General features: G+C 44.1%; 1 protein-coding gene across 19 annotated transcripts in view; it reads left to right on the top strand.

The window, feature by feature from the left end:
* The window catches only part of CHD5 (chromodomain helicase DNA binding protein 5), a 167,185-nt gene that overhangs the window by 93,553 nt on the left and 46,543 nt on the right, over positions 1 to 27,089 (top strand). For all 19 annotated transcript variants that reach the window (XM_077250361.1, XM_077250353.1, XM_077250360.1 and 16 more), the window contains exons 12-20: positions 6,800 to 6,931; positions 7,806 to 7,911; positions 7,990 to 8,181; positions 10,306 to 10,506; positions 12,027 to 12,164; positions 13,306 to 13,427; positions 21,672 to 21,845; positions 22,148 to 22,289; positions 24,938 to 25,069. In XM_077250361.1, coding sequence (XP_077106476.1) covers positions 6,800 to 6,931; positions 7,806 to 7,911; positions 7,990 to 8,181; positions 10,306 to 10,506; positions 12,027 to 12,164; positions 13,306 to 13,427; positions 21,672 to 21,845; positions 22,148 to 22,289; positions 24,938 to 25,069 — 1,339 coding nt within the window. The remainder of the gene's footprint in view (positions 1 to 6,799; positions 6,932 to 7,805; positions 7,912 to 7,989; positions 8,182 to 10,305; positions 10,507 to 12,026; positions 12,165 to 13,305; positions 13,428 to 21,671; positions 21,846 to 22,147; positions 22,290 to 24,937; positions 25,070 to 27,089) is intronic.

Raw genomic sequence — 27,089 nt, 5'->3', positions numbered from 1 at the left:
TAATCATAGTATGATGCCCTCCTATAAACATTATGATGGCCCCACATCTCCTCTGTATACTGTATGATGCCCGAACTCCTGAATGCATAGTATAATTACCCCCTATAGCTCCCCTATACATAGTATGATGGTTCCATAGCTCCCCTATACACAGTATAATAACCTTATACTACCAACTCCTCTATATACAGTATGATGACCCCCGACAGCTCCCCCCTGCAAAGTATGATGCCCCCATACATAGTATGAGTCTCCCTATACAGTTTGATGTCCCACAGCTTACCTATACACAGTATAATAACCCTCTATATACGGTATGATGCTCCAATAAATACAGAATGATGGCCCCCCACTACACACAACACGATGACCCCTACATCTTCCCTTGCCACAGTATGATGCCCCCATATGCACAGTATGATGGACCCCTATATACAGTATGATGACCCTCACAGCTCGCCTGTTCATAGTATAATGAAACACTTATACACAGTATAATACCTCACGCATCAGATAAATGGTGGATCAGAGAGCCCATGTACCTCCACATTGTATTTAATGGTACCTACATCCCGAGGATGCAGATACTGTTGAAATCCAGAAGTTGGGGGAATCCGCACCACCCCTGAGTCACGGGTCCAATACTGGCCACATGGTCTGCCAAAATGGGTGGTATGAATGGGTGGTATGCCACTGATTAATGTCTTTGGTGGTCGTCGGTGGTCTTCCCTGCTCCCCTCAAATGGTACATTTTAAGACCCATTTAGAAAGCCTGACAGTCAGGTACGAAGCATTCATAGTATTATCGTCTTGTCTGAACAGGCTGGCAATTACCTAATCAATGGCTTAAAAATCATTTTTCTCGTCAGTGCATCATCCTGTGTAAACAGGTATGTGGAGCGCCCCCATAGGGCAGTGGGGTACTCGGAGCCGGGCCCTTCGGTTCTCGATGGGGATGTCACGGTGGCTGACCCGGTCCGTGGCCCTAGGGATGTCCGTTGAGAAATGGGGGAAAGGTCTTTAAAGGGATAATGTTCGTGACGCCATCTGAGGTATTCAGTCAGGGTGACCGACGCTGCTTAGGGGTCCGCTGGGGTGATGTTATGGCAGCTAGATGGTATACCTTCCCACAGGTGAAGTGTATCCCCAGGGCTTCCCAGAGTGTAGGTGATGGATGGTGGATGATGTAAGGCACAGTGAATAACGAGGACACAAGGTTGAAGTCTCTTTACCTTTACTGGAGGCTTCAGCATCCACAGTCCAGGGTATCGACCACAGGGTAGGCAGAGTCCGGCCGGTCTGAAGGCAAATCCAGAGTCCCCTTATCCAGGTGGAAATCAGTAGCCTTCCTCTAGCGCCTGGGTGTTGTAGTACCTCCCTGCTGTGCGTCTCGGTAAGGTCCTCACAACTGCTGAAGATGTTATGTCTTTCTCTCTTTGTCCCCCTGATGGATAGGATAGGACAAAACCCGTATGACTGATGGCCTGAGGCTTTTTACAGGGACCCTACGACGCCCCGGCCCCCACAAGTTGCCACCGTGCCTCCTGGGTATAAGGTCGGGCAGCCAACGTAGAATTAACTGTCCTGCCAGTTTCTGAAGTAAAGCGTAGAGATCCTTACTCCCTCGGTGTTCTGGCTACCGGATTCTGCGCCTCAGAAGGAGGCAGCCTTTTGCAGGGCAGAACTCCTTCTGGATTCTTCTCCTTGTGCTACGACTTCGTTTCTCACTCACTACAAGACAATTCCCTTCTGATGTCTCTTTCTCTGGATGCTGCCGCACGTGGGGCAGGTGCAGCTCTGTGGCCTTCTGTCTTGGCCTCTGACAGGATCCCACTTCTGTCAGGGACCCACTACCTGAGAGGAGCTCAGATAGCAGCTCACTGGGTGAAGCCCAGCTCGCTTCTGCCTCACCTCCTGTCCAACCCACCAGTTTTACCTATATGTGAGGAGTGCCCTAGTCGATAGGAGCAAGGCTCCCCCTGGCGGACTGGAGTGTGAAGTGTATTGTGTGGTATGTGATACCTGGAAAGAAGGAGAACAACATTACTGCAACGACCAGGACTCTGGGGCGCTGCATATGTGCCGTCGATTATTGATTGTTCTGTGCTCGTAGAATTCTGGTTGACTTGACTAAACAAGGTAGTAACGACTGCCGATCAGCTTGCATTTAACAAATTGGTTGTAATTTAACGGCCTGAATTGTTTAGTGTAAATAGACCGTTAGTCAGCAGAAGGTTAGTTTTGATCATGACCATGTTTTCATTGTTGCTTTGGTCCTATTCTTATCCCCACAGTAGTAGACTGTGTCTGATTGTCTGCCTCCAGTATTCGTATACGCCCTGTAAGATTGCACTTACTGAGTGTATTGGGGGACACTCATTTGGCAGCGGATTAACGTAGTCAGGCATGGATTTTCACTTTAACAGTCCATGTGGTTTATTATGGAGTCATAAGCCACAGAAATATGAACAACAAGCAAACAGTCTTTACATCAATCTTCACATCATAGTATACGGCTTTGAAATGCGGTCACTAAACATGCCGAACCTCTGTGTCCAGTTATCGTGGTTGACCGCACGCTATACAGTTCATTAATGTCCATGGAGCACAACAGGCACCAACATACGACATTACGGTTGCAGTCTCTAATCATGCTGGACCTTACTCTGTCCAGTTACCATGGGTGACTGCACAGCACCGCATACGCTGGGTTACCTTCCAGGAGCTCCTGCTCCATACGCTGACTCCTGTCAGTATTCTCTCAGGGAAGCTGCCGAACTGGGATCACCGTCCCTGGCAATGCCTTGCTCACCAGGCCACCTGACAATCCAGATCCTCAGATGGGCTGTAGCTTCCCCAAGCGCAGTGCCATCACGGACTCTGCACACGCGTCCTCTCTGTGTGCTATTTAGGACATCAATCCCCATCTGGGACCGTCCAACACACAGGCCCCCAGGTCCAAGACCTCCCCCATGTGCTCTTCAGGGATCTAGTCCTACTCCCAGGACCTCCCAACACAGACGCCCTGCAGGACCTGGCACACACATCCATCCATCTTTTTCCCATGTGACCCACATGGTCACATTATATACTTGTAGCCACTCCCATAGGTGGGAGGTGGCTAGTTCAACCATTATAAACACAGATATGCCTCCATGCATATCCTGAGAAGCACATGCAGCGTCCCCTAGCTGTAACAGGGGTCACTGCATCACAGCCTGAAAATAATGCACCACAGAGCACATGTTGACTCTAGTCGGCACCATTATAGTCCATGACCCTGTCGGCGCATACCCCCAAATCCATTTTGTGGGGGAATTCGGACATAAGTCCCAATGGGACCACTGAACATGTGAAGGCACCCTAGCCCAATTTTTATCCCCGATGGATCACTTTTATTCCCGATGGATCACTTTTATCCCCGGATGAATGACCACCGCTCTATTATTTCTCTGCAGGATAAAGCCTAGCGCAGTGCTCACAATCCTATAGGAAATTCATGGGCCGGAGGCCGAACATGTGCACTGTCCTCCATTCCTACCGGGATAAATGTTCCCTGTTGTGCTGATTGGTGCGGGTCCCGGCGGTCGGACCCCCACTGATCAGTAAGTTATTATCTGGATAGGTGATAACTGTATGACCCCTTTAATGTCCCTCCAGATAGCCTCACCACCTGATGACATCAATACGAGCAGCCTGTCTTCTGTTTTTATTGTTTGGTCTACTCGTGCACTTACTGTAATTAGTTTTCCTTTTTCCGCATTCATATTACACCATATCCGAGTTTCCGTTGCACATGAAATATATCCTATTGACTTTTTTCTGCCTTTGGAGCGATTATCTTCACCCACTGATTACAGGCCAGATAATTATATAATTCGCAACTGAGAACATTGGAGAGTGGAAAAGTAAAAAAAAATAATACTAATAATCCCCTTTCTCGATTATTTATGTTGTGTGTTCCACGAAGTACGCACCTCGGAACTTTATATTTGAGATCATCGTCATGGAAACGCACATTTCCTGCAAATTGATGCTGTGACTACTCAGAGTTGGATTGAAAGAAGAGATGTATATATATATATATATTTTTTCTTTTAAGCACTGTAATTGTAGTGATATTAAACATGTGATTAAAATCCGAGAAGTGAGACTGTAATTAAGAGCTCACGATACATCAATTCAGTCCGCATGAGCTATTCCAGCATCTCATCATTAACTATAGTATCACAGCCGGCGTCAATCCTAACGGTATTATTAGTAGTTTTCAAAGTGTAGGCGCCAAACTTGAACCTCAGCTGGTTTAGGGAAAACTACAGCCGCCCCCTTCAACGAATTCTTCCTGTTCCGTTACATGCTGGAAAGTCTCTGTTCTCGCTTGTCATAGAACCAAATTCATTTATAATGTCGTTTCGTGTGAAGGTACCTTTAGAGAGAGACAGGGAGATAGTACTGTCTGTGCCTACATCACTATATAGGCAGCACGGTGTACTGAGAGTGAGATCCATATTACACTGACACATATGGTGGTCACTTTGCTTTCACATGGGCTTTGCACTAGGCTTATAAAAATCGAATAATGCATGTACATAGATAGTAAATGGAGTATCCTCCTGCTCTATAACCTCCTGCCTGCAGATCACGTACTATTTTCAACATGACAAGTTCTCTTTAAAACTAATAAATAATAACCTGTACCTGCAGCTATTGTCAAAACAGACATAATATTTCCCAGATTATCTTATATATTGCTCCCATGCGTCTGAAATGTAAAGGCCTGTAGCGTGATGTGACCTCACACCATAAAATCCAACATATATTTTCTCGCTGGGCCCAGATAAGGTCACTTTTAATGGGAAACCGCGTACACTTGTTCTGTTAAACATGGCGTGAAGGCGGCACTGGACATATATAAAAGGAAGAGTGGGGAATGACTGGCTGTTTGTAGTCAATCTGGTCGGATTGTCAGACGTCACACCTTTATTACAATCAGTGGCCTCTTTAGCACATTTGTTTTATTCTCTGATTTATCCAGTGGTCCGAGATTTCCCTGCCACAAAGTATGAGACATTGGAGAACAAATGTAAAAAAAAAAAAGTCTCCCTGGAGGACCCAGTGCCTCTGTACCTGCATTGATTTCAATTGCAATGCTGTAATACTTTGTTTATCCTGCGGAGGCACTATAGAGAAATGTAACACTCACACCTACCAATAACAGATAACTGCTCGATGACCATACAGTGGGGCATCGTGTGATTAGCTTATTACATGGGGACCCTTACATAGTGGACAACCCCTTTATTGCAAAAACCATATTTGTTATTAGTGAAGTTATCCTAAACTGTACAGCCTTTTATTTTTTAAAGGGGTTGTATCATGATGATATCCCTTGTCCATATGCCCTATAAAAGCTTATGGACATCACAGAGGGGGAGTCCTTAACTTAAAGAGAACCTCTCATTAAGATTTTATACCCCAAACTAGTGGCATATATGTAAAGGTGCTTTCAGGCTGAGTAAATCGTTACCTTTTTTGTAGAAACCTTTTTTGTAGAAATCTGTTTTGCAGTTTTAAAGAAATCTGTAGTTGAAATTGTTTGCGAATGAGCTGCAAGTGCAGTGGGTGGGACAATGCACTTGCAGCTCTCTTGCCCTCTTTCCCATTTGTTTGCCTGCTGTCTGACTCCTGTCTCTGACTGACAGGTCACTGAAACACGAGTGACCCAGGGACAGGAGGCAGCGGTTGGGGAATAAGGAGAGAGGGCAGGAGAGCTGCAAGTGCATTGTTCCACCCACTGCACTTGCAGCTCATCAGCATACAATTTCAGTTATTCATTTCTACAAGAGTGATAACAGCATTAAAATGACTTTACATACATGCTACCAGTTTGGGGTATAAAATCCTAATGACAAGTTCACTTTAAGACCTTTTATTACCCACGAGGAAGAGCCACTTTGTGCAAGCAGCCTCAATGCGGCACTGGGATGTCTCCTACAAAATCAGCTATCTTTCGAGGCAAAATTATTTTTTAATAAAACACAGTTGCAAAAATGATTCATTTAAGGAAATGAAGAATTAGTAGCATTTTCTTTTCCTTTTTTCCTCCTATTTGTCGCTGTTCTAATATGAATAATCTAGTAGAATGTGAATATTTATTACGGAGATGAAATAATAACCAGTTTCGGCATAAAGTGCGCACGGTGAGACGTTCCAGATTAGCGTTTCATGCCTGGATTTACTATACACAGGCTTTGTATTACCCCCCTGGGGCCCTTGACTCATTTCTGCAGATTTTCGTCTACCTTTTAGGCATTTTTCGCTTCTTCTTTTACCATAAAACTTTTTCTTCTGCCTATGCCGCCGTTAATTTAATGACGGTAAATAAAAATGGATCTTGTGACTGCGCGAATCTGTTTGCGTAAATGCAAGCCCTCCGTAGTGCAGGTTACAGGGGAGCAATGGAACCAGATACAGGGGGACATATCATTGATGCAACCTTGGACCTGAAAGGTAATGGGGGGCCACTACCACCTCCAAAGCAGGTGGAATTGTGTGTTATGATGAGGTGTTGGGTTACAACGGGTCCGTATACAGTTCTTGGACAAGGACCTTTTTTATCGGTGTCCGCGAGTGTCCGGCTGCATGTGTCTGATAGGTCAGTATGTGGAGGTAGAAGCCATGATGTTCTGTGGATTGTATATGGATAGGTCAGTATGTGGAGGTAGAAGCCATGATGATCTGTGGATTGTATATGGTGCCCTACAATGATGGTTATTGTGTGCGTGTATGTCACTTGCAGCTTTGATAAGAAGGGAGACGTCCATTATCTGATTAAGTGGAAGGACCTGCCCTATGACCAGTGCACGTGGGAAATCGACGACGTTGACATTCCCGAATACGAAGCTCTGAAACAAGCATTCTGGGATCACAGGTATCGGTGTAACGCAAGAAGTCCTGGAGATGTCAGCAGACTAGGACTGCTTAGTGGAGAGCCATAGCTAGGCCTTCCAAGCCCAAAGATGGCTAAATCTATGTAGGGCCTCCAACCACATCTAAGCGATGAGCTTGTCTATTCTTGTACATTGGTGTCATGAAACTTAATCGTTGCGTTGAGTAGTAAGGATTATTTGGACCCACAAAATGTTCCTCCAATAAGCCAACAGTTCCAGACCCACCTAAGACCCATTTCATGACTTCTGAAAAATGACTCTTCCTTCTAGAGTTTTTTTTTTTCCTTTTAGATATTTTGGAGGTGTCCTCCTTACCAAAAGGGGTTTTCCCATCTTGTACATTTATGGCATATCCATAGGTATGGGATATGGGAATGGGAATTACACCCATCTCTCCACTGACAGCAGTGTGAGTCATGGGCCCTGATCTCGAGATAGATCCCATGGGTGGGATCCATGTCTACTGTATGTGTATAATATACCATTAATGTATGAGATGGGAATACTCTTGTAAATAAATCAATGAAAAAGTCTTGACAGTCTAAAACTGTAATGTCTTAAGGTTATAAATATTATTTGGGAAGTCTGCAGTCACCACTAGGGGGAGCTCAGTGTGTGAACAGTATATAGTTAGCGCCCTCTAGTGGAGTTTTCATAAAATGGAGATTTAAAAAATTACAGTAGCGTTTAATGGAGGACATTCCTGTTCACGAAAATCTTTGCAGCATCTGTAACTTCATGCAAGGCTTTTACTAATAAAGAAACTTGCGATGTGCACAGTTTCGATGATGATGACCTATCCAGTCCCATGTAATTATGACTTTTAATCGCTCCATATTGTATCATCCTTTGCAGAGAGTTGATGTTGGGAGAAGAATCCAGAACTCCTAGTCAATTTAAGAAAAGCAGGAAATCAAGGGAAGAAGTTTCGGAAATGCCTCCTTTAGCCGCAATAGTTGATGTAATTGCAAGATAATCCATTGAGCGCAGTCTCTTCTCATTTTCCGACTCTCACAAGTCTTTTGTTTTCTTCTCCCAGCCGACGGTTAAATTCGATAAGCAGCCATGGTATATCAACGCCACCGGTGGTACGTTACACCCGTATCAATTGGAGGGATTGAACTGGCTGAGGTTCTCGTGGACGCAGGGCACAGACACCATCCTGGCAGACGAGATGGGTCTTGGAAAGACTGTCCAAACTATTGTGTTCCTGTACTCCTTATACAAAGAGGTACGCTTTTTATCTAAAGCATGGAAATCGTGTTGAAAGCTTAAGAATCTGGATGTCTTTTAGCTTCATTCTCGCCAGTTTCTACCCTTCCAGCCATGTGATGGAGAACCTTGGAGGCAATAAGAAGGTGCGATTGTCCAGAGATAACTTACTGATCGGTGGGTATCAGACCGCTGGAACCCGCACCAGTTGCTAGAATGGGGAATGTTTAACTCCATTACAAAATGGACCAGCGGGTTAGACGCCCAACTGACTGACCATTCATTTTCTATGGGGCTGCCATAAAAATGGAGAGCACAGCTCAGCAACCCCATAGCAGATGAATGGACACTCTGTTGATCAGTGCAGATCCTTACTGATTAACACTTTATCACCAATCTCATAATTAGGTAATAGCTTGTTCTTACTGGACAACCCCTTTAACGATGGGGATTGACACATAAACAACCATACGGCATAACGCTTCTTATGTCTTGGCAGTCTGAACTGAGGTTAATGAGCCCTTGTCTTCTATTCTGAAATGCCTGAATTAGTAAGTACTTGCATTCTTCATAAAAAAAAAAAAATACCAATACTAGGACACCTTTTTTTTTACATCTCTACAGTGTGCCGTTCTCCTGTATTCTCTCCTGGAAGTTAATTAATAAATTGACCAGTTAGGGATGTGTCCCTGCACACCCCTGGCATTGTCCAATCAGCACCCACTGTCTTAGACTATGTAGGGACATACCCCTGACATTGTCCAATCAGCACCCACTGTCTTAGACTATGTAGGGACACACCCCTGACATTGTCCAATCAGCACCCACTGTCTTAGACTATGTAGGGACATACCCCTGACATTGTCCAATCAGCACCCACTGTCTTAGACTATGTAGGGACACACCCCTGACATTGTCCAATCAGCACCCACTGTCTTAGACTATGTAGGGACACACCCCTGACATTGTCCAATCAGCATCCACTGTCCACTGTCTTAGACTATGTAGGGACACACCCCTGTCTCAAACTGGGTAGAGACATAAATATTTAGGAGGAATAACAGAGGAACGTCAAAATGAAGAGTTATGAGAAAAGATGCTTCAGGATTGTTATTTGTTGTAAAATGTAAGTATTTATTAAGAATGGATTAGTGACCCGTGGTGACAGGTTTTCTTTAATAAACCTAAATAGAATATTTGCAACATGTGTTGTCAGCAAAACCAATACTGACGAGTGCTGTAGACTTCTGGAGGCTCTAAGTCCTCAGCTGATTAATGGCGGCCCTCCGCTGAATGCACAGTACTATCAAAAGCACAGAATTCCAGACAGGACAAACAATACAGTGCTTGCATTAATAAAAAGTCCTCATTAAGTCAGTGCACCTTGTGAGACAAACACGGATTGTTTGCTCAGTCCCACGCGTGACCATCCCGGCGCTGACAGATGTTGTGTCTGACTTTTTCTGTCTGTTTTTTTTTTTTTATTCAAATTGCACAGAAAAATATCACAATGGCAGATGGTGTTTTCTTAGAAAAAAAATTAAAAGGGGGACAGAGTGTCTTTGGGGACAGTGCTTGGCATTAATTTTGCAAAAAAGCTGAATAAGGTGGATAGTAGACCAAGTAGAGCGTGCAAGAAACCTCGATTACTTCCACCGGTGTGGACACTTCTCCGTCACACAGTGAAGATCATGGTACTCCATTCTGGCAATTCCTATGTACTGTATATGTGAGAGTAGTAGATCTGTCAGACATCACTCATGGTCGTGTTCTTCAGCTTCTCCACTCATGGTCGTGTTCTTCAGCTTCTCCACTCATGGTCGTGTTCTTCAGCTTCTCCACCCATAGTCGTGTTCTTCAGCTTCTCCACTCATGGTCATGTTCTTCAGTTTCTCCACTAATGGTCATTTTCTTCAGCTTCTCCACTCATGGTCGTATTCGTTCTTCAGCTTCTCCACTCATGGTCGTGTTCTTCAGCTTCTCCTTAGCCTCAAAGTTTCTGGATGTGTTGCAAAGTCTGTGTATTGAAGAACATTAAAATTTTCACCAGAATTCTGTCAAAATTGGGTTGATGAATGGAGGCCTTAGAGGTAATTTCTGCCAGCTATGATCACATACTCTTTACTGATTTTTTTTCCATTAGGGTCATTCCAAAGGTCCGTATCTGGTCAGTGCTCCCTTATCCACAATCATCAACTGGGAACGTGAGTTTGAGATGTGGGCGCCGGAGTTTTACGTTGTGACTTACACTGGCGATAAGGACAGTCGTGCCGTCATCAGAGAGAATGAATTCTCCTTTGAGGACAACGCCATCAGGAGTGGGAAGAAAGTGTTTCGAATGAGAGTAAGAATGGAGTCCTAATACTTTTTAGACAGCCGTATATCCACCCACAATAATTTCACCTTGAAGAGGTTTTCTCCCAACATTAACTCATAAAAATGCAATTACAGTAGTAGTCATTTTCCACTGGGAACCCATCAAGGTGTGGATCCTGCTCCCCCTTATTGGGATATAAGGGCAATGTTTATTCCTTTACTATGAAGTTCCAGGGCTTAGGACTTGACCCCCAATTAAGGGTGTGACCAGCGATGGGTCACTTCTAAAGGCCCCGTCTCACATAGCGAGATCGCTAGCGAGATCGCTGCTGAGTCACAAGTTTTGTGACGCAACAGCGACCTCAGTAGCGATCTCGCTATGTGTGACACGTACCAGCGATCAGGCCCCTGCTGCGAGATCGTTGGTCGTGTCAGAATGGCCTGGACCTTTTTTTGGTCGTTGAGGTCCCGCTGACATTGCTGAATCGGTGTGTGTGACACCGATCCAGCGATGTCTTCACTGGTAACCAGGGTAAACATCGGGTTACTAAGCGCAGGGCCGCGCTTAGTAACCCGATGTTTACCCTGGTTACCAGCGTAAATGTAAAAAAAAACAAACAGTACATACTCACCATCTGTTGCCCGTCAGGTCCCTTGGCGTCTGCTTCCTGCTCTGACTGCCGCCGTAAAGTGAGAGCACAGCAGTGACGTCACCGCTGCGCTCTGCTCTCACTGTACGGCGGCACACAGTCAGAGCGGGAAGCAGACGGCAAGGGACCTGACGGGCAACAGATGGTGAGTATGTAGTGTTTGTTTTTTTTGGTAACCAGGGTAAACATCGGGTTACTAAGCGCGGCCCTGCGCTTAGTAACCCGATGTTTACCCTGGTTACCCGGGTGCTGCAGGGGGACTTCGGCATCGTTGAAGACAGTTTCAACGATGCCGAAGTCGTTCCCCTGATCGTTGGTCGCTGGAGAGAGCTGTCTGTGTGACAGCTCCCCAGCGACCACACAGCGACAAAACAGCGACGCTGCAGCGATCAGCATCGTTGTCTGTATCGCTGCAGCGTCGCTGTGTGAGACGGGGCCTTTATCGACCACTATCAACACATTAGTGTTCGCAGTAGTTGAGTGTTTGGAAATGCAACTAGTATATATTGCATCCCCAGCGATCACGAGCTGTCAGTTATCTTGTAGCGCCCCCACAGGGGAATAAAAGCATTACATAGTTCCCATTGAAATGTTTGTGTTGTCCATGATGAACTGGGTCCTCCAGAGAGCAAGACTATTCATTAAGACATTTTGTGCTTTGGTTTACTTATGCCAGATACAAATGTGGGACCCTTGTGTAGGTTTGCTAATCAGGGCACCTACTTTTACTACCAATTTTAAAGTTGGCCATACACATTAGATAAACGTGTATGGGGGTATCCCTTCTAAAGGTCACACATTTTGAGTGTATCATGCCGATCCTTTGTTCCCATTGTGGAAAAAACCCCAAAATCTTTACTGTACCAACTTGATGCTTAATATTTCATTTTTTACATAGAAAGAAGCTCAAATAAAATTCCACGTGCTCCTCACATCATACGAGCTGATCACCATTGACCATGCCGTTCTGGGCTCCATTGAATGGGCATGTCTTGTGGTGGATGAGGCTCACCGACTGAAAAACAACCAATCAAAAGTAAGTTATTAAACTCCTTGTTTTGGGGTGAAATGTTAATATTAAAGAAAAATGTTTCCACTTCTACAGAGAAGGGCTATTGTATGATGTCATACAAGGTTTTTAAATGGAGAATTTTTTTTTTCACTATTAGCGAAAAACTATCAGGCAACTAGTAAGCAACTTCTTGTATGTTCTATTTGGCGCTGGCTCAGAGAAGTCACTGACCTTTACTGCCCACGATTCAGCTGCTCCACGTCAACAGAGCAGCTCTTCTTCTTCCAGGCTGCTCTGTCAATGGGACTTGACTGTTGACGTCATGCTGATTGACAATGGGCTTCCCGCAGTAAGGCAGCAGGGAGGCCGCTGTCAATCAGCATGACATCATCCACATTCGCACACCCATCAACAAAGCAGAGTGGAAGAGAAGCCGCTGCTCTGCCGTTGTGACGTCAGCGGAAGCCGCAGAACCGCCCTCAGGAGTGATCAGTGGCTACTGTGTGCCGTCAGAGATCTACACTGGTCACAATAGGCAGGTAGTTAGCCACTATACTATAATATAGTCTCGGGTAACCCCTTTAACATACTGTTATGTTTTCATTACACACAATAACATATGGCGTATTGTCCTCTGCCATTGATTTGCTTAGCGTATCACCGCACACCAGTGACCCCAACGCTCTGTCATCCTTGCTTGCTTTGCTAAAAAAATGGGCACAGATGACAAAAAGGGATATCAAAGAACAGAAAACTTCTGTCTATTGCATATGAATTATTTTAAAATATTAATCCAAATATGCTCTGTAAAGCAGGCAAGGATGGCAGAAGGTTGGAGAGCCAAACGTGGGCTATGAGCGTTTGGTTAACAGTGCAAGTATACTGGTGTGCTCGCGCTAGCCGCCTTACGGGGATGTGCACACAGCATCTTTTTTTTAGATGGATCCCACCTGGAGCCCTCCTGAAAAAGCACTCGATAAGCATTATAAATCGTAAGCCTATGCACAGCACCGTAAAAAATGAAATTGCTGTGCTAATGGTCCTACTTTTTGTTAACCCTTTCAAGTTTTGAATGCCGTGAAGTGACCGCTCCGCACTGTGTGCATGTGCCCTACCAATCTCTTTTTCTTTTCTGGATGGCCACCACATAACTTTATTTTCCAAGTTCTTTAGGGTATTAAATAGCTACAAGATTGACTACAAACTGCTGCTAACTGGAACCCCGCTGCAGAATAACCTAGAGGAGCTCTTCCACCTTCTCAACTTCCTCACTTCTGAAAGATTCAAGTAAGTGTTAGTTGTGACTTCTGTGTATGTTACATTGTGCCATTCCTTTATTATACCTCTGCAAATAATGAAGTAAGTTACTCATTGGATATTACTATTTCCCAGGTCAGTGAGCTGTGTACCTATATAGTATGACATGGTGAAATATATATCATACTGTGTAGGGACACATTAAAGGGATATTCCCAGAATAGTAAGTTACATCATATTCATAGGGAAGGGGGATGTATTTGATCGCTGATGGCCCCGTACTGAATAAAGATAAAGAAGTAGTGTGTGTGTTCGATATCCTCATTGTCTATGGGATCATGGGCACTGTGCTCAGCAACCCCTTTAACACCCCTGCACTCATAATGCTATCTTCGTCAGGTTGTGTCAGATTGGGGAAACCGTCTTCCTTTATTAGCCTTATGGCATGGGTCCTCTAAAGAGGAATTTCTCACAAAACCCCCAAAATGGGCCGGACAAAATTGCTGGCACCCTCATCTTAATATTTGGTTGCACACCCTTTGGGATAAATAACCAATAGGGACAGCCTATCCATTGGCCCCCTGTATGCGAGAGAAAAGACTGCGAGTTGTATCTATATTATTGGATACACCTGAGGGTTCTACAGGGGTAGAAGGGACAGTCGACGATGAGCGGGGTCTCCATTTGCGCAGGTATAGGGTGCCAAACTCCGCTGTTAGGTAGGGTGCATATAGCGGAGTTTAGGGCCAGGCACCTCCTTGGCCTTTCCTATTGAGTGCTCTTTTATATTTGGTGATGGTTTTGGTTGTTTGCACCAGTTAATATTTTTAAATTAACTAATAAAGGATATTTTTTTAAACATATACACTGGGTTTTTTTCTGTGAATTTTTGTTAAAATTGTACCCTAAAGGCTATTTTTCTTTTCTGTGATTCGTTGTTTATTTCTGTTAATGTTGATGATTATGGCTTACAGCCAATGAAAACCCAGAAGTCATTATCTCAGTAAATTAGAATACTTTATAACACCAGCTTGAAAATTATTTAAAAATCCGAAATGTTGTCCTACTGAAATGTATGTTCAGTAAATGCACTCAATACTTGGTCGGGGCTCCTTTTGCATCAATTACTGCATCAAGGCGATCAGCCTGTGGCACTGCTGAGGGGTTATGGAAGCCCAGGTTGCTTTGATAGCAGCCTTCAGCTCGTCTGCATTGTTGGGTATGGTGTCTCTCATCTTCCTCTTGACAATACTCCATAGATTCTCTGTGGGGTTAAGGTCAGGCGAGTTTGCTGCCAATCAAGCCCAGTGATACTGTTGTTTATAAACCAGGTATTGGTACTTTTGGCAGTGTAGGCAGGTGCCAAGTCCTGCTGGAGAATTAAATTTCCATCTCCAAAAAGCTTGTCGGCTGACGGAATCATGAAGTGCTCTAAAATTTCCTGGTTCAGTGTGGGAGTGCCGGTGGGTCCAGTGTGGGAATACCGATGGGTTCAGTGTAGGAGTGCCGGTGGGTTCAGTGTGGGAGTGCCGGTGGGTCCAGTGTGGGAATACCGGTGGGTTCAGTGTGGGAATGCCGGTGGATCCAGTGTGGGAATGCCGGTGGGTCCAGTGTGGGAGTGCCGGTGGGTCCAGTGTGGGATTACCGGTGGGTTCAGTGTGGGAATGCCGGTTGATCCAGTGTGGGAGTGCCGGTGGGTCCAGTGTGGGAGTGCCTGTGGGTTGTGTGGGAGTGCCGCTGGATCCAGTGTGGGAATACCGGTGGGTTCAGTGTGGGAGTGCCGGTGGATCCAGTGTGGGAATGCCGGTGGGTCCAGTGTGGGAATGCCGGTGGGTTCAGTGTGGGAATGCCGGTGGGTTCAGTATGGGAGTGCCGGTGGGTCCAGTGTGGGAGTGCCGGTGGGTTCAGTGTGGGGTGCCGGTGGGTCCAGGGTGGGAGTGCCGGTCGGTCCAGTGTGGGAGTGCCGGTGGGTCCAGTGTGGGAGTCCCGGTGGGTCCAGTGTGGGAATACCGGTGGGTTCAGTGTGGGAATGCCGGTTGATCCAGTGTGGGAGTGCCGGTGGGTCCAGTGTGGGAGTGCCTGTGGGTTCAGTGTGGGAGTGCCACTGGATCCAGTGTGGGAATACCGGTGGGTTCAGTGTGGGAATGCCGGTGGGTTCAGTGTGGGAATGCCGGTGGGTTCAGTATGGGAGTGCCGGTGGGTCCAGTGTGGGAGTGCCGGTGGGTTCAGTGTGGGGTGCCGGTGGGTCCAGGGTGGGAGTGCCGGTCGGTCCAGTGTGGGAGTGCCGGTGGGTCCAGTGTGGGAATACCGGTGGGTCCAGTGTGGGAGTGCCGGTGGGTCCAGTGTGGGAATGCCGGTGGGTTCAGTGTGGGAATGCCGGTGGGTTCAGTGTGGGAATGCCAGTGGGTCCAGTGTGGGAATGCCGGTGGGTCCAGTGTGGGAGTGTCGGTGGTTCCAGTGTGGGAATACCGGTGGGTTCAGTGTGGGAATGCCGGTGGGTTCAGTGTGGGAGTGCCAGTGGGTTCAATGTGGGAGTGCCGGTGGGAACAGTGTGGGAGTGCCGGTGGGATCAGTGTGGGAGTGACGGTGGGTTCAGTGTGGGAGTGCCAGTGGGTTCAGTGTGGGAGTGCCGGTGGGTCCAGGAAGAATAGCAGAGGGATGAACAAATATAGAACTGTTGTCTTACAAGGAATATTTATTAATACAAACATGTCTGGAGAATTGTCTTCTTTCTATTTAATTTATTTTGATATTTTTCTATTTTTTTAAAACATGAATTTAAAGAAGCGTCAATGGATTTATAAGTGATTGTTATTATGTGACCCTCAAAAAAAAAAAAAAAAAGTATCACCCAGGGGTATAAGTTTTTACTTCTTTACTTGACATATAAAGTTCTCTATATTCAGTGCGAAAGTACAAAGTCAACAAATCCGCACAGTGACATTAAACAGATGCCGGTTGCTTTAACCTGACTGCAGTATGGAGGTCTCTGCATGGCTCTTGCCTGTAGTTTTGGCCCCGTGTGCTTCTTTCTTCCTTTGTTTCATGGCTGGCTGCTGCCACATCGGCTCCGGTCTCGTCAACATCATTAGGATCAGTTGTTTCCGACAGTGGAAAAATATAACTGATGAATAATTCATAGGTGGGCAGGTTTCGCCTGTTCTGGGGGAGAGCGGTGATGACTCACAGGGACGCATATTGATTATAGCCTTACTGCGAGCGTGCCGTTTTTGCATAAATCATTTGCATGAATTTTTGGCTTAAATGTAAAAAATTGTTTCGTACTGAGAATCACAAATTTGATTTTACACAGGTTCATGCAATTTATGTAAATGGAGGCATGTTGCTTAACAGTAATGGAAATGTGTTATATGCCAAGCAAAGCTAAAGAAAATAAGTGTGTGTGCATTTCTCTGTATATCTATGTACATATGAAAAATGCAGCAGCACAGTGTGTACACCAATATACAGTGGGGCAAAAGAGTATTTAGTCATTCAGCAATAGTGCAAGTTCCACCACTTAAAAAGATGAGAGGCGCCTGTAATTTCCCTCATAGGTAGACCTCAACTATGGGAGACAAACTGAGAAAAAAAAATCCAGAAAATCACATTTTCTGTTTTTTTATCATTTTATTTGCATATTATGGTGGAAAATAAGTATTTGGTCAAAAACAAAATTTCATCTCAATACTTTGTAATATATCCTTTGTTGGCAATGACAGAGGTCAAACGTTTTCTGTAAGTCTTCACAAGGTTGCCACACACTGTTGTTGGTATGTTGGCCCATTCCTCCATGCAGATCTCCTCTAGAGCAGTGATGTTTTTGGCTTTTCGCTTGGCAACACGGACTTTCAACTCCCTCCAAAGGTTTTCTATAGGGTTGAGATCTGGAGACTGGCTAGGCCACTCCAGGACCTTGAAATGCTTCTTACGAAGCCACTCCTTCGTTGCCCTGGCGGTGTGCTTTGGATCATTGTCATGTTGAAAGACCCAGCCACGTTTCATCTTCAATGCCCTTGCTGATGGAAGGAGGTTTGCACTCAAAATCTCACGATACATGGCCCCATTCATTCTTTCATGTACCCGGATCAGTCGTCCTGGGCCCTTTGCAGAGAAACAGCCCCAAAGCATGATGTTTCCACCACCATGCTTTACAGTAGGTATGGTGTTTGTTGGATGCAACTCAGTATTCTTTTTCCTCCAAACACGACAAGTTGTGTTTCTACCAAACAGTTCCAGTTTGGTTTCATCAGACCATAGGACATTCTCCCAAAACTCCTCTGGATCATCCAAATGCTCTTTAGCAAACTTCAGACGGGCCCGGACATGTACTGGCTTAAGCAGTGGGGACACGTCTGGCACTGCAGGATCTGAGTCCATGGTGGCGTAGTGTGTTACTTATGGTAGGCCTTGTTACATTGGTCCCAGCTCTCTGCAGTTCATTCACTAGGTCCCCCCGCGTGGTTCTGGGATTTTTGCTCACCGTTCTTGTGATCATTCTGACCCCACGGGGTGGGATTTTGCGTGGAGCCCCAGATCGAGGGAGATTATCAGTGGTCTTGAATGTCTTCCATTTTCTAATTATTGCTCCCACTGTTGATTTCTTCACTCCAAGCTGGTTGGCTATTGCTGATTCAGTCTTCCCAGCCTGGTGCAGGGCTACAATTTTGTTTCTGGTGTCCTTTGACAGCTCTTTGGTCTTCACCATAGTGGAGTTTGGAGTCAGACTGTTTGAGGGTGTGCACAGGTGCCTTTTTATACTGATAACAAGTTTAAACAGGTGCCATTACTACAGGTAATGAGTGGAGGAAAGAGGAGACTCTTAAAGAAGAAGTTACAGGTCTGTGAGAGCCAGAAATCTTGATTGTTTGTTTCTGACCAAATACTTATTTTCCACCATAATATGCAAATAAAATGATAAAAAAACAGACAATGTGATTTTCTGGATTTTTTTTTCTCAGTTTGTCTCCCATAGTTGAGGTCTACCTATGATGTAAATTACAGACGCCTCTCATCTTTTTAAGTGGTGGAACTTGCACTATTGCTGAATAACTAAATACTTTTTTGCCCCACTGTATATATATATATGCACAAACACTGTGTATAGTAAATGTACGCTGCATTACTGATCTGTAGACTTTATTTCTAAAATGAATGACCTTAGTGCACTATGTGGCCAATTCTTCTGTGCCCACAATAACTAATTTTAGGCAAACCCGTCAGCAGGTTTTTGTTATGTAATCTGACAACAGAATGATATAGGGGCAGAGACCCCAATTTAAACGATATGTTACTTAGTTTATCTACCGTATTTATTATCTATAATATATTATCTATCTATCTATCATCTATCTATTGTTTATCATCTATCTATTATCTATCTACGGTATCTATTATCTATCTATTATATTATATATCTATTATGTATCTATTATCTATCTATCATCTATGTATTATCTATAATCTATTATCTATCTACTAGATAGTGGTCCGATTCTAACGCATGGGGTATTCTAGAATATGTATGTAGTATATAGCACAGCCCACGTAGTATATAACACAGCCCACGCAGTATATAACACAGCCCACGCAGTATATAACACAGCCCACGTAGTATATAACACAGCCCACGTAGTATATTGCACAGCCACGTAGTATATAACAGACCCCACATAGTATATAGCACAGCGACGTAGTATATAACACAGCCCACGCAGTATATAACACAGCCCACGCAGTATATAACACAGCCCACGTAGTATATAACACAGCCCACGTAGTATATTGCACAGCCACGTAGTATATAACAGACCCCACGTAGTATATAGCACAGCGACGTAGTATATAACACAGCCCACGCAGTATATAACACATCCCATGCAGTATATAACACAGCCCACGTAGTATATAACACAGCCCACGTAGTATATAACACAGCCCACGTAGTATATTGCACAGCCACGTAGTATATAACAGACCCCACGTAGTATATAGCACAGCGACGTAGTATATAACACAGCCCACGCAGTATCTAACACATCCCATGCAGTATACAACACAGCCCACGCAGTATATAACACAGCCCACGTAGTATATAACACAGCCCACGTAGTATATTGCACAGCCACGTAGTATATAACAGACCCCACATAGTATATAGCACAGCGATGTAGTATATAACACAGCCCACGCAGTATATAACACAGCCCATGCAGTATATAACACAGACCACTTAGTATATTGCACAGCCACGTAGTATATTGCACAGCCACGCAGTATATAACACAGCCCACGTAGTATATAGCACAGCGACGTATATAACACAGCCCACGCAGTATATAACACAGCCCAAGTAGTATATAACACAGCCCATGCGGTATATAACACAACCCACGTAGTATATAACACAGCCCACGTAGTATATAACACAGCCCATGAAGTATATAACACAGCCCACTACTAGATGGTAGCCCGATTCAAACGCATCGGGTATTCTAGAATATGTATGTAGTTTATTTATGAAGATTTTAGAATAATACATTGAATACACAGGATTCGGCCGGCCGTGACCAATTAGCGAAGCGTGGTTCAAATCCCGCGCCAATTCGCGGCTGGACTGCGCCTGTCGCTGATTGTTCGCGTTCGGCCATGTAGTATATAACAGCCCACGTAGTAAATAGCACAGCCACATAGTACATTTCACAGTCCACGTAGTATATAGCACAGCCCACGTAGTATATTGCACAGCCCACGTAGTATATTGCACAGCCCACATAGTACATTGCACAGCCCACGCAGTACATTGCACAGCCCACGCAGTACATTGCACAGCCCACGCAGTACATTGCACAGCCCACGCAGTACATTGCACAGCCCACGTAGTATATTGCACAGGCCACGTAGTATATTGCACAGCCCACGTAGTATATAGCACAGCCCACGTAGTATATAGCACAGCCCACGTAGTGTATTGCACAGCCCACGTAGTATATTGCACAGCCCACGTAATGTATTGCACAGCCCACGTAGTGTATTGCACAGCCCACGTAATGTATTGCACAGCCCACGTAGTATATTGCACAGCCCACGTAATGTATTGCACAGCCCACGTAGTATATTGCACAGCCCACGTAATGTATTGCACAGCCCACGTAGTGTATTGCACAGCCCACGTAGTACATTGCACAGCCCACGTAATGTATTGCACAGCCCACGTAATGTATTGCACAGCCCACGTAGTATATAGCACAGCCCACGTAATGTATTGCACAGCCCACGTAGTATATTGCACAGCCCACGTAATGTATTGCACAGCCCACGTAGTGTATTGCACAGCCCACGTAGTATATTGCACAGCCCACGTAGTATATTGCACAGCCCACGTAGTATATAGCAATGTGGGCATCATATCCCTGTTAAAAAAAGAATTAAAATAAAAAATAGTTATATACTCACCTTTCGTTGGCCTCGGATCCAGGCGAAGCGGTTACCGACCGATTTTTTTATTTTTTAAATTATTTTTAACATTAGATCTTTTAACTATTTATGCCGCATAGGCAGCATCAATAGTAAAAAGTTGGTCACACAGGGTTAATAGCAGCGGTAACGGAGTGCGTTACCCGCGGCATAACGCGGTCCGTTACTGCTGCCATTAACCCTGTGTGAGCGCTGACTGGAGGGGATTATGGAACGGGCACTGACTGCGGGGAGTAAGGAGCGGCCATTTTGCTGCCGGACTGTGCCCGTCGCTGATTGGTCGTGGCCGTTTTGCCGCGACCAATCAGCGACTTGGATTTCCATGACAGACAGAGGCCGCGACCAATGAATATCCGTGACAGACAGACAGACAGAAGGACAGACAGATGGAAGTGACCCTTAGACAATTATATAGTAGATCATCTGTCTATTGTCTATCATCTATCTATTATCTATCTATTATCTATAATCTATTATCTATCATCTATCTATTATCTATCTATTTAAATTCAGAAAAAAACAGGCAGCTCTCCAGTATTTTCAAAAGTACAAAAGGGACGTTAATAGCCCTGGTGGCATGGCAACGTTTTGGCTATAATGAGCCTTTCTCAAGCCAGTTTACTATTTAATGGTGCCATTTACCTTGAACCCCTTTGGAGCTTCGGCCTATATGAAGATATGATGGCTCCTCGGGAAGATGCACAATTTCCTAATTCTTCACCTCTCAGACTGTGAGATTTGTGCCACTGAAACAAATACATCTTTCTTTATGCTTTTCATGTGCTGTTTCCCTCTCAGCAATCTGGATGGCTTCTTGGAAGAATTTGCTGACATTTCTAAGGAAGACCAAATTAAAAAACTTCATGACTTACTGGGGCCTCACATGCTGCGGAGGCTGAAAGCAGATGTCTTCAAGAACATGCCAGCCAAAACAGAATTAATAGTGCGAGTGGAGCTGAGCCAAATGCAGAAGTGAGTGCAGCCTTGCAAGACAACACACTTCCACCACTCTTCCCTCATCTTGCCACTTTCTGTTTTATTTTTATTTTTGTCAAAACTTTACTTTGTAAAAGTATTTTTAAAGATTTTTTAAAATCTCTTATTAAATATCAATTATGGTATTTACACTTGTAACATATATGAATTTTTGCCGCAGATTTGCAAAAATTGAAAAAGCTTACCACATCTGGCCTTTCCTAAGTCTTTCTCATTTACTTTATTTCCTTTTTTTCTGCTTATGTGTTTTTTTTAATTTTTTTATGACTTTGATCTAGGAAGTATTATAAGTTCATTTTAACCAGAAATTTTGAAGCCTTGAACTCCAAAGGAGGTGGAAACCAGGTCTCCTTGCTGAATATCATGATGGACCTGAAGAAGTGCTGCAACCACCCGTACCTCTTCCCTGTTGCTGCCGTGGTAAGATGAAGAATAACATTGGCGATCTTGGGTACCGATATTAGAATAGTCCAGGCGGTGTGCGATATTTTACTACAAACCAGTTACTATACAAAAGAAAAAGATTCATATCCAAAAAAATCCCATAAATATATCAGAAAGCATAAATATATCAAATTTATATAATACAAAAATACAAAATAAGACAGATTAAAAACAAATGCAAAACACACACAAACAATCCTCCTTAAAAAGGGATAAGCCGTGTATCTTCTTGTAAAATACAGGGTAAGACCCTCAACTATAGCGTTTCAAATGCCAAATTAATAAAGGTACAAAATAGCACAATAGTGAAGCAATTACAAAAAGTAAAAATAATAATAATGTATACAAATATTAATATATAAATATTTATTGATTCAATATAAATAGAGATCAGTACCAACAATCCTTGTATCTGTTACCAAAAATAATGAATAACGAATCATAAACTGATACTGAGGAAGGCCCAAAAATGCAGGCAAAAAGACCCCACACATTACGCTGCCAACAAGTGCATCTTCACCGCCGGGGAGGGTAAGTAATAAGATCGGACATATTTCTCTCCTGGAGGACCTCTATGTTTTCCCATTTATTTTTCATGGGGATATCCGCTTTCCTCTACCGAGTTGATAAGCCACAGAGGTGTCCATCCATGTGCACATCATGCCATGTGTGTACCCCAGTAGGCATGGCTAGTAAAGGGTTAATTACGACATTCACATGTAGTGACATGTGTCCTAGTTCATTTTGCGCTCTCCTAATAGTACAGGTCTCAGTGTGGGGCTGTGGCGACTTCTAATTAATTATTGCTGCACTGCACCAAAGCCTAAGGTATTGAAGGGTCATTCGTCATATTCCATTACCGGTGAGCTCAGCCCTCCGCCTGGTGCAGTCGCTGCGTGCTGTAGCTGCAATGGCTGGATAATCTGTAAGCACAGTTTGATCGATTACCCCAATACTAAAGGCTGGTACTGCAGATGCATTGCGTGGCGTCTCCGCGCAGAGGAGCCCCACGGAGGAGCAAATGACCACCGACATAAAATATCCCTGAAGAACTTAAATTGAACCTTGCAATTTTCTAATATCCACATGTTCTTAGAAATTGCACAGTGGATCACTGTCCTTCCACAGTCACGTTATAGCTCATCATGTCATCTGTAAATGACCAGACGGAACCAAACAATAGTGTCTTGGTTTAGCATCGAGCAGGCAGGTAAAAGAAAATGTTTTTGTGTCTTTTTTTTGTTCTCTGTTTTGTGGATATATTAGCAATCAAAGTATTTGGCACCTATTGAGTTAACATTTATTAAGTCCAAGTGGGTGTTATTAGATAGCTTTCACTTTGGGTGTGTACTTTTACTCCCTGTATGATGCTGACCAATCATAAGAAGGCACCACCTCAACAGAAAAAGAACACGCCCCCACCATAGCTTAGAGCAGACAAGCTGGTCTAACCTCCTGCATGATTAGAACAGATGACTAACACCTTTCAGATACTTTTAGGCTATGCGCACACGATGCGGATTTGCTGCGGATCCGCAGCAGATTTTTCCGCTCAGAAACGCTGCAGATCCACACTGTGATGTACAGTATAATGTTATTCTATGGGAGAAAAAAGCTGTGCAGATGGTGCAGAAAAATCAGTGCGGAATTGCTGTGGATTTCAAAGAATTGCATGTCACTTCTTTTGTGCGGATCTGCAGTGTTTCTGCACCCCTTCATGTTAAAATTCCGCAGTGGCAAAAACCGCTGAAAATCCGCACAAAATCAGCATCAATTCCGCATAAAAACCACACAAAATCCGCATAAAAACCGCGGCAAATCCGCGGCTGCATATTCTGCCAGGAGATGAGGATTTTGTGCAGAAAATTCTGCACCTCTTTTCCTACGTGTGCACATACCCCTACTGACACAATTATGAATAGGCAATGTGAGGGAGGCATAGTACAGCCAGGGTGACAGTGCTATGAGAGGAGGAGAACCGATAGAAGTGTTTGTAATGTGACACAGCTAAACTCCGCTGTTCTGGCCCTCCCTCACAGGTACCTTATCTGAAAGGTTTTAATTATCTGTGCTAAACTCAGCTGCACTACCCCTGCCCCGACACTGGCTCTTGCAGGAGGTTAAACCAGCAGACCAGGGCTGTATCGTTGCATCCCTCCCACTGAGTAACCTGTTCTCCGCTATGGCAGGGGCGTGTTCTATTTCTGCTGTTTACCTATGATTGATCAGCTTCATACAGGTGGAAGAAGCACACGCTGCAGTGAAAGCTCTCTGAAAACACCCACTTTGACTTGGCAAACGTTAACTTGTTAGATGCCAAATACTTTGATTGCTAATATCTCTGCAATGAAGAGGCAACATTTTTTTTTTAAAAGTCTTATTCCGCTCTGTTTTCTGTGATTTATGGGCTGGTTGGGGGTCATATGGCCGACCTTAGGTGGAGTAGTATTCAGTTCACCTTCAGATACACATGGCACGTCCATAAAATTAAATTTGTACGGTTTTGAGTGTATGTCTTGTACGTAGTCAGTTCCACATTCCAACATCAGCTAAATTATTGGGTCTGCTTCAACGATTAGGAGCCCTCCACTTTCCTTCAATGTACTGTTTGTATGTTTATTTAGGAGGCCCCAGTCTTGCCGAATGGATCTTATGATGGTAGTTCTTTAGTGAAATCCTCGGGAAAATTGATGCTGCTACAGAAGATGTTGAAAAAGTTAAAAGACGAAGGACACAGAGTTCTCATTTTTTCTCAGGTATTTTTGGCAGTCATTGATGACTAAACTGACTTTCTCAAGTTCTACTTTTATGCAAAGTCTTGAAAGTAGATTTATTTAAAGTGTATGACAGGCAGTTGAAATTATATTTTAGATCTAATACAGACAGGAATTGTTGAATCATCATATTTTTCCTTCCTGCTACTATTTTCTTGCTTGCTAAAGGGAATCTGTCAACAGGTTTTGCTATGTAATATCAGAGCAGCATGATGTCGGGACAGAGAGCCTGATTACAACGATGTGTCACTTATTGTTCTGCTTGGAGAAATGTATCTAAAATCACTTTTCTGTGCTGAAGATCCACCAGTTCTCTGAATGCTGAGCCCTGAATAACCCCGCCCACTGATTGGCAGCTTTCTGTGTACACTGTGCATAGGCAGAAAGGTGCCAATCAGTGGTAGGGGCGGGGTTACAAAGAGCTGGAGAACTACATGGCATGAGACAACTTGTCCTGTAGTGATAATCACCTGCTGATAAAACACTGAATTTATTAAAACTACAATAAGCAGCCCAGTAAGTGACACATCACTGCAATCAGGGTCTCTGTTCCCACATCATGCTGCTCTCAGATTAAATGGCAAAACTTGCTAACAGATTCCCTTTAAGTGGACAGTGATGGGTTCCCTAAAATAATCAGATGTCTCCATCTGCTCTCCCTTCTCCCTCTCCACTCATGCCATTTCACTGAATCACTGAGACTGATTCTGCAGTTACATCCCCCTCCTTCCTCCTGTCTCGTATTTACTGTTACATTTCTGGGATTTTTGTGGGATTGAGAAGGTTTACGAACATTTTTATTGAGAGCGTACAGACAGGGAATCGGGAGCTAGAAGTAGCTTGAAGGAGATGAAGATGTAACATTCCGTTACATTGGGCATGCTTTACATAGAAATAGCATTATGTTCACTAAATTCCAAGGCTGTATCAAATTAATTAAGACAGACACAAGATTTAACTAAAGATCATTACTTGTAGATGTGAGACAGGGAATTGAAAGCCTGACGATGAAGAGCAGAGAGACCTGTGTCTGGTGGGTGCCAGTTCCTGCGCAGCCAGCCATGAGGGTGTAGAGGAAGCCCACAACCATCCAGTAATTAAAAGTTCTGTATTGGAAAACATTTAAAAGTAGTGGATCCATCCAAAAACCATGGTAAAACCACACACGTTTCGGGCACTAAATACCCTTAAGCAAAAGATTTTCCATTAAATAACTTTTAATTACCAGATTGTTGTGCGGCACGCCATCCTCAACACTCTAATGAAGATCATTACTGCATGTCTATGCCAACCGTAGCACCAAGGACGTGAAGCGATGGGCGCTCCTGATACGCCTTTTCTATCATGTCGGGAGCAGGGCTGTGGAGTCCATAAGCCAAACCTCCGACTGTTCAATTTCCATGATACCGACTCCACCAAAATGGGCTCCGACTCCACAGCCCTGGTCGGGAGTACTTTAGCCATATTAAATGTGTTATTGCTGGACTCTCCAACATTCACTGGACAGGAATCGTGCACACGACTGATTATATTGGACGAATCCTGTCTGTGGTTTTTACGGATAGCAATCGTACCCATGATATTCTATGGGGCTCTGCGCATGTCCATTTTTTTTCCTCAGACTGAGTGTCCAATTTTCATCCGAGTGTCAGATCAAAATCGACAATGTAAGTCTATGCATCTGTGGAAGATATGAGACTGCACTCGGATTACATTCGAAAGCAGTCCGATATCCACAGACATAGTGGAGGAGTTGGAAAAACTTTTTTTTTTTTCCCCTCTCCACCTCTGAGAAATACTGATGCCACCCTGATCAAAGTCTCATCAGAAAAGCGGGCTGTTCTTTTCGGACGGAGAGAAACCAGTTGTGTGACCCTACCCCCTGAATTGTGTCTTTTTGACACTTATACATGACACAGGTTATTTTTGGTAATTTTTTTGTATTTATTTTTTTAATAAAAGTCATTATATTTGCTCTCCCAGTTAGTGGTATTAAGGAAAA

The sequence above is a fragment of the Ranitomeya variabilis genome, chromosome 4 (genome assembly GCF_051348905.1).
Source record: "Ranitomeya variabilis isolate aRanVar5 chromosome 4, aRanVar5.hap1, whole genome shotgun sequence".
Classification (NCBI taxonomy): Eukaryota; Metazoa; Chordata; class Amphibia; order Anura; family Dendrobatidae; genus Ranitomeya; species Ranitomeya variabilis.
Note: the sequence above shows the minus strand (reverse complement) of the source record. Positions and strands in the feature narration are given on the sequence as shown.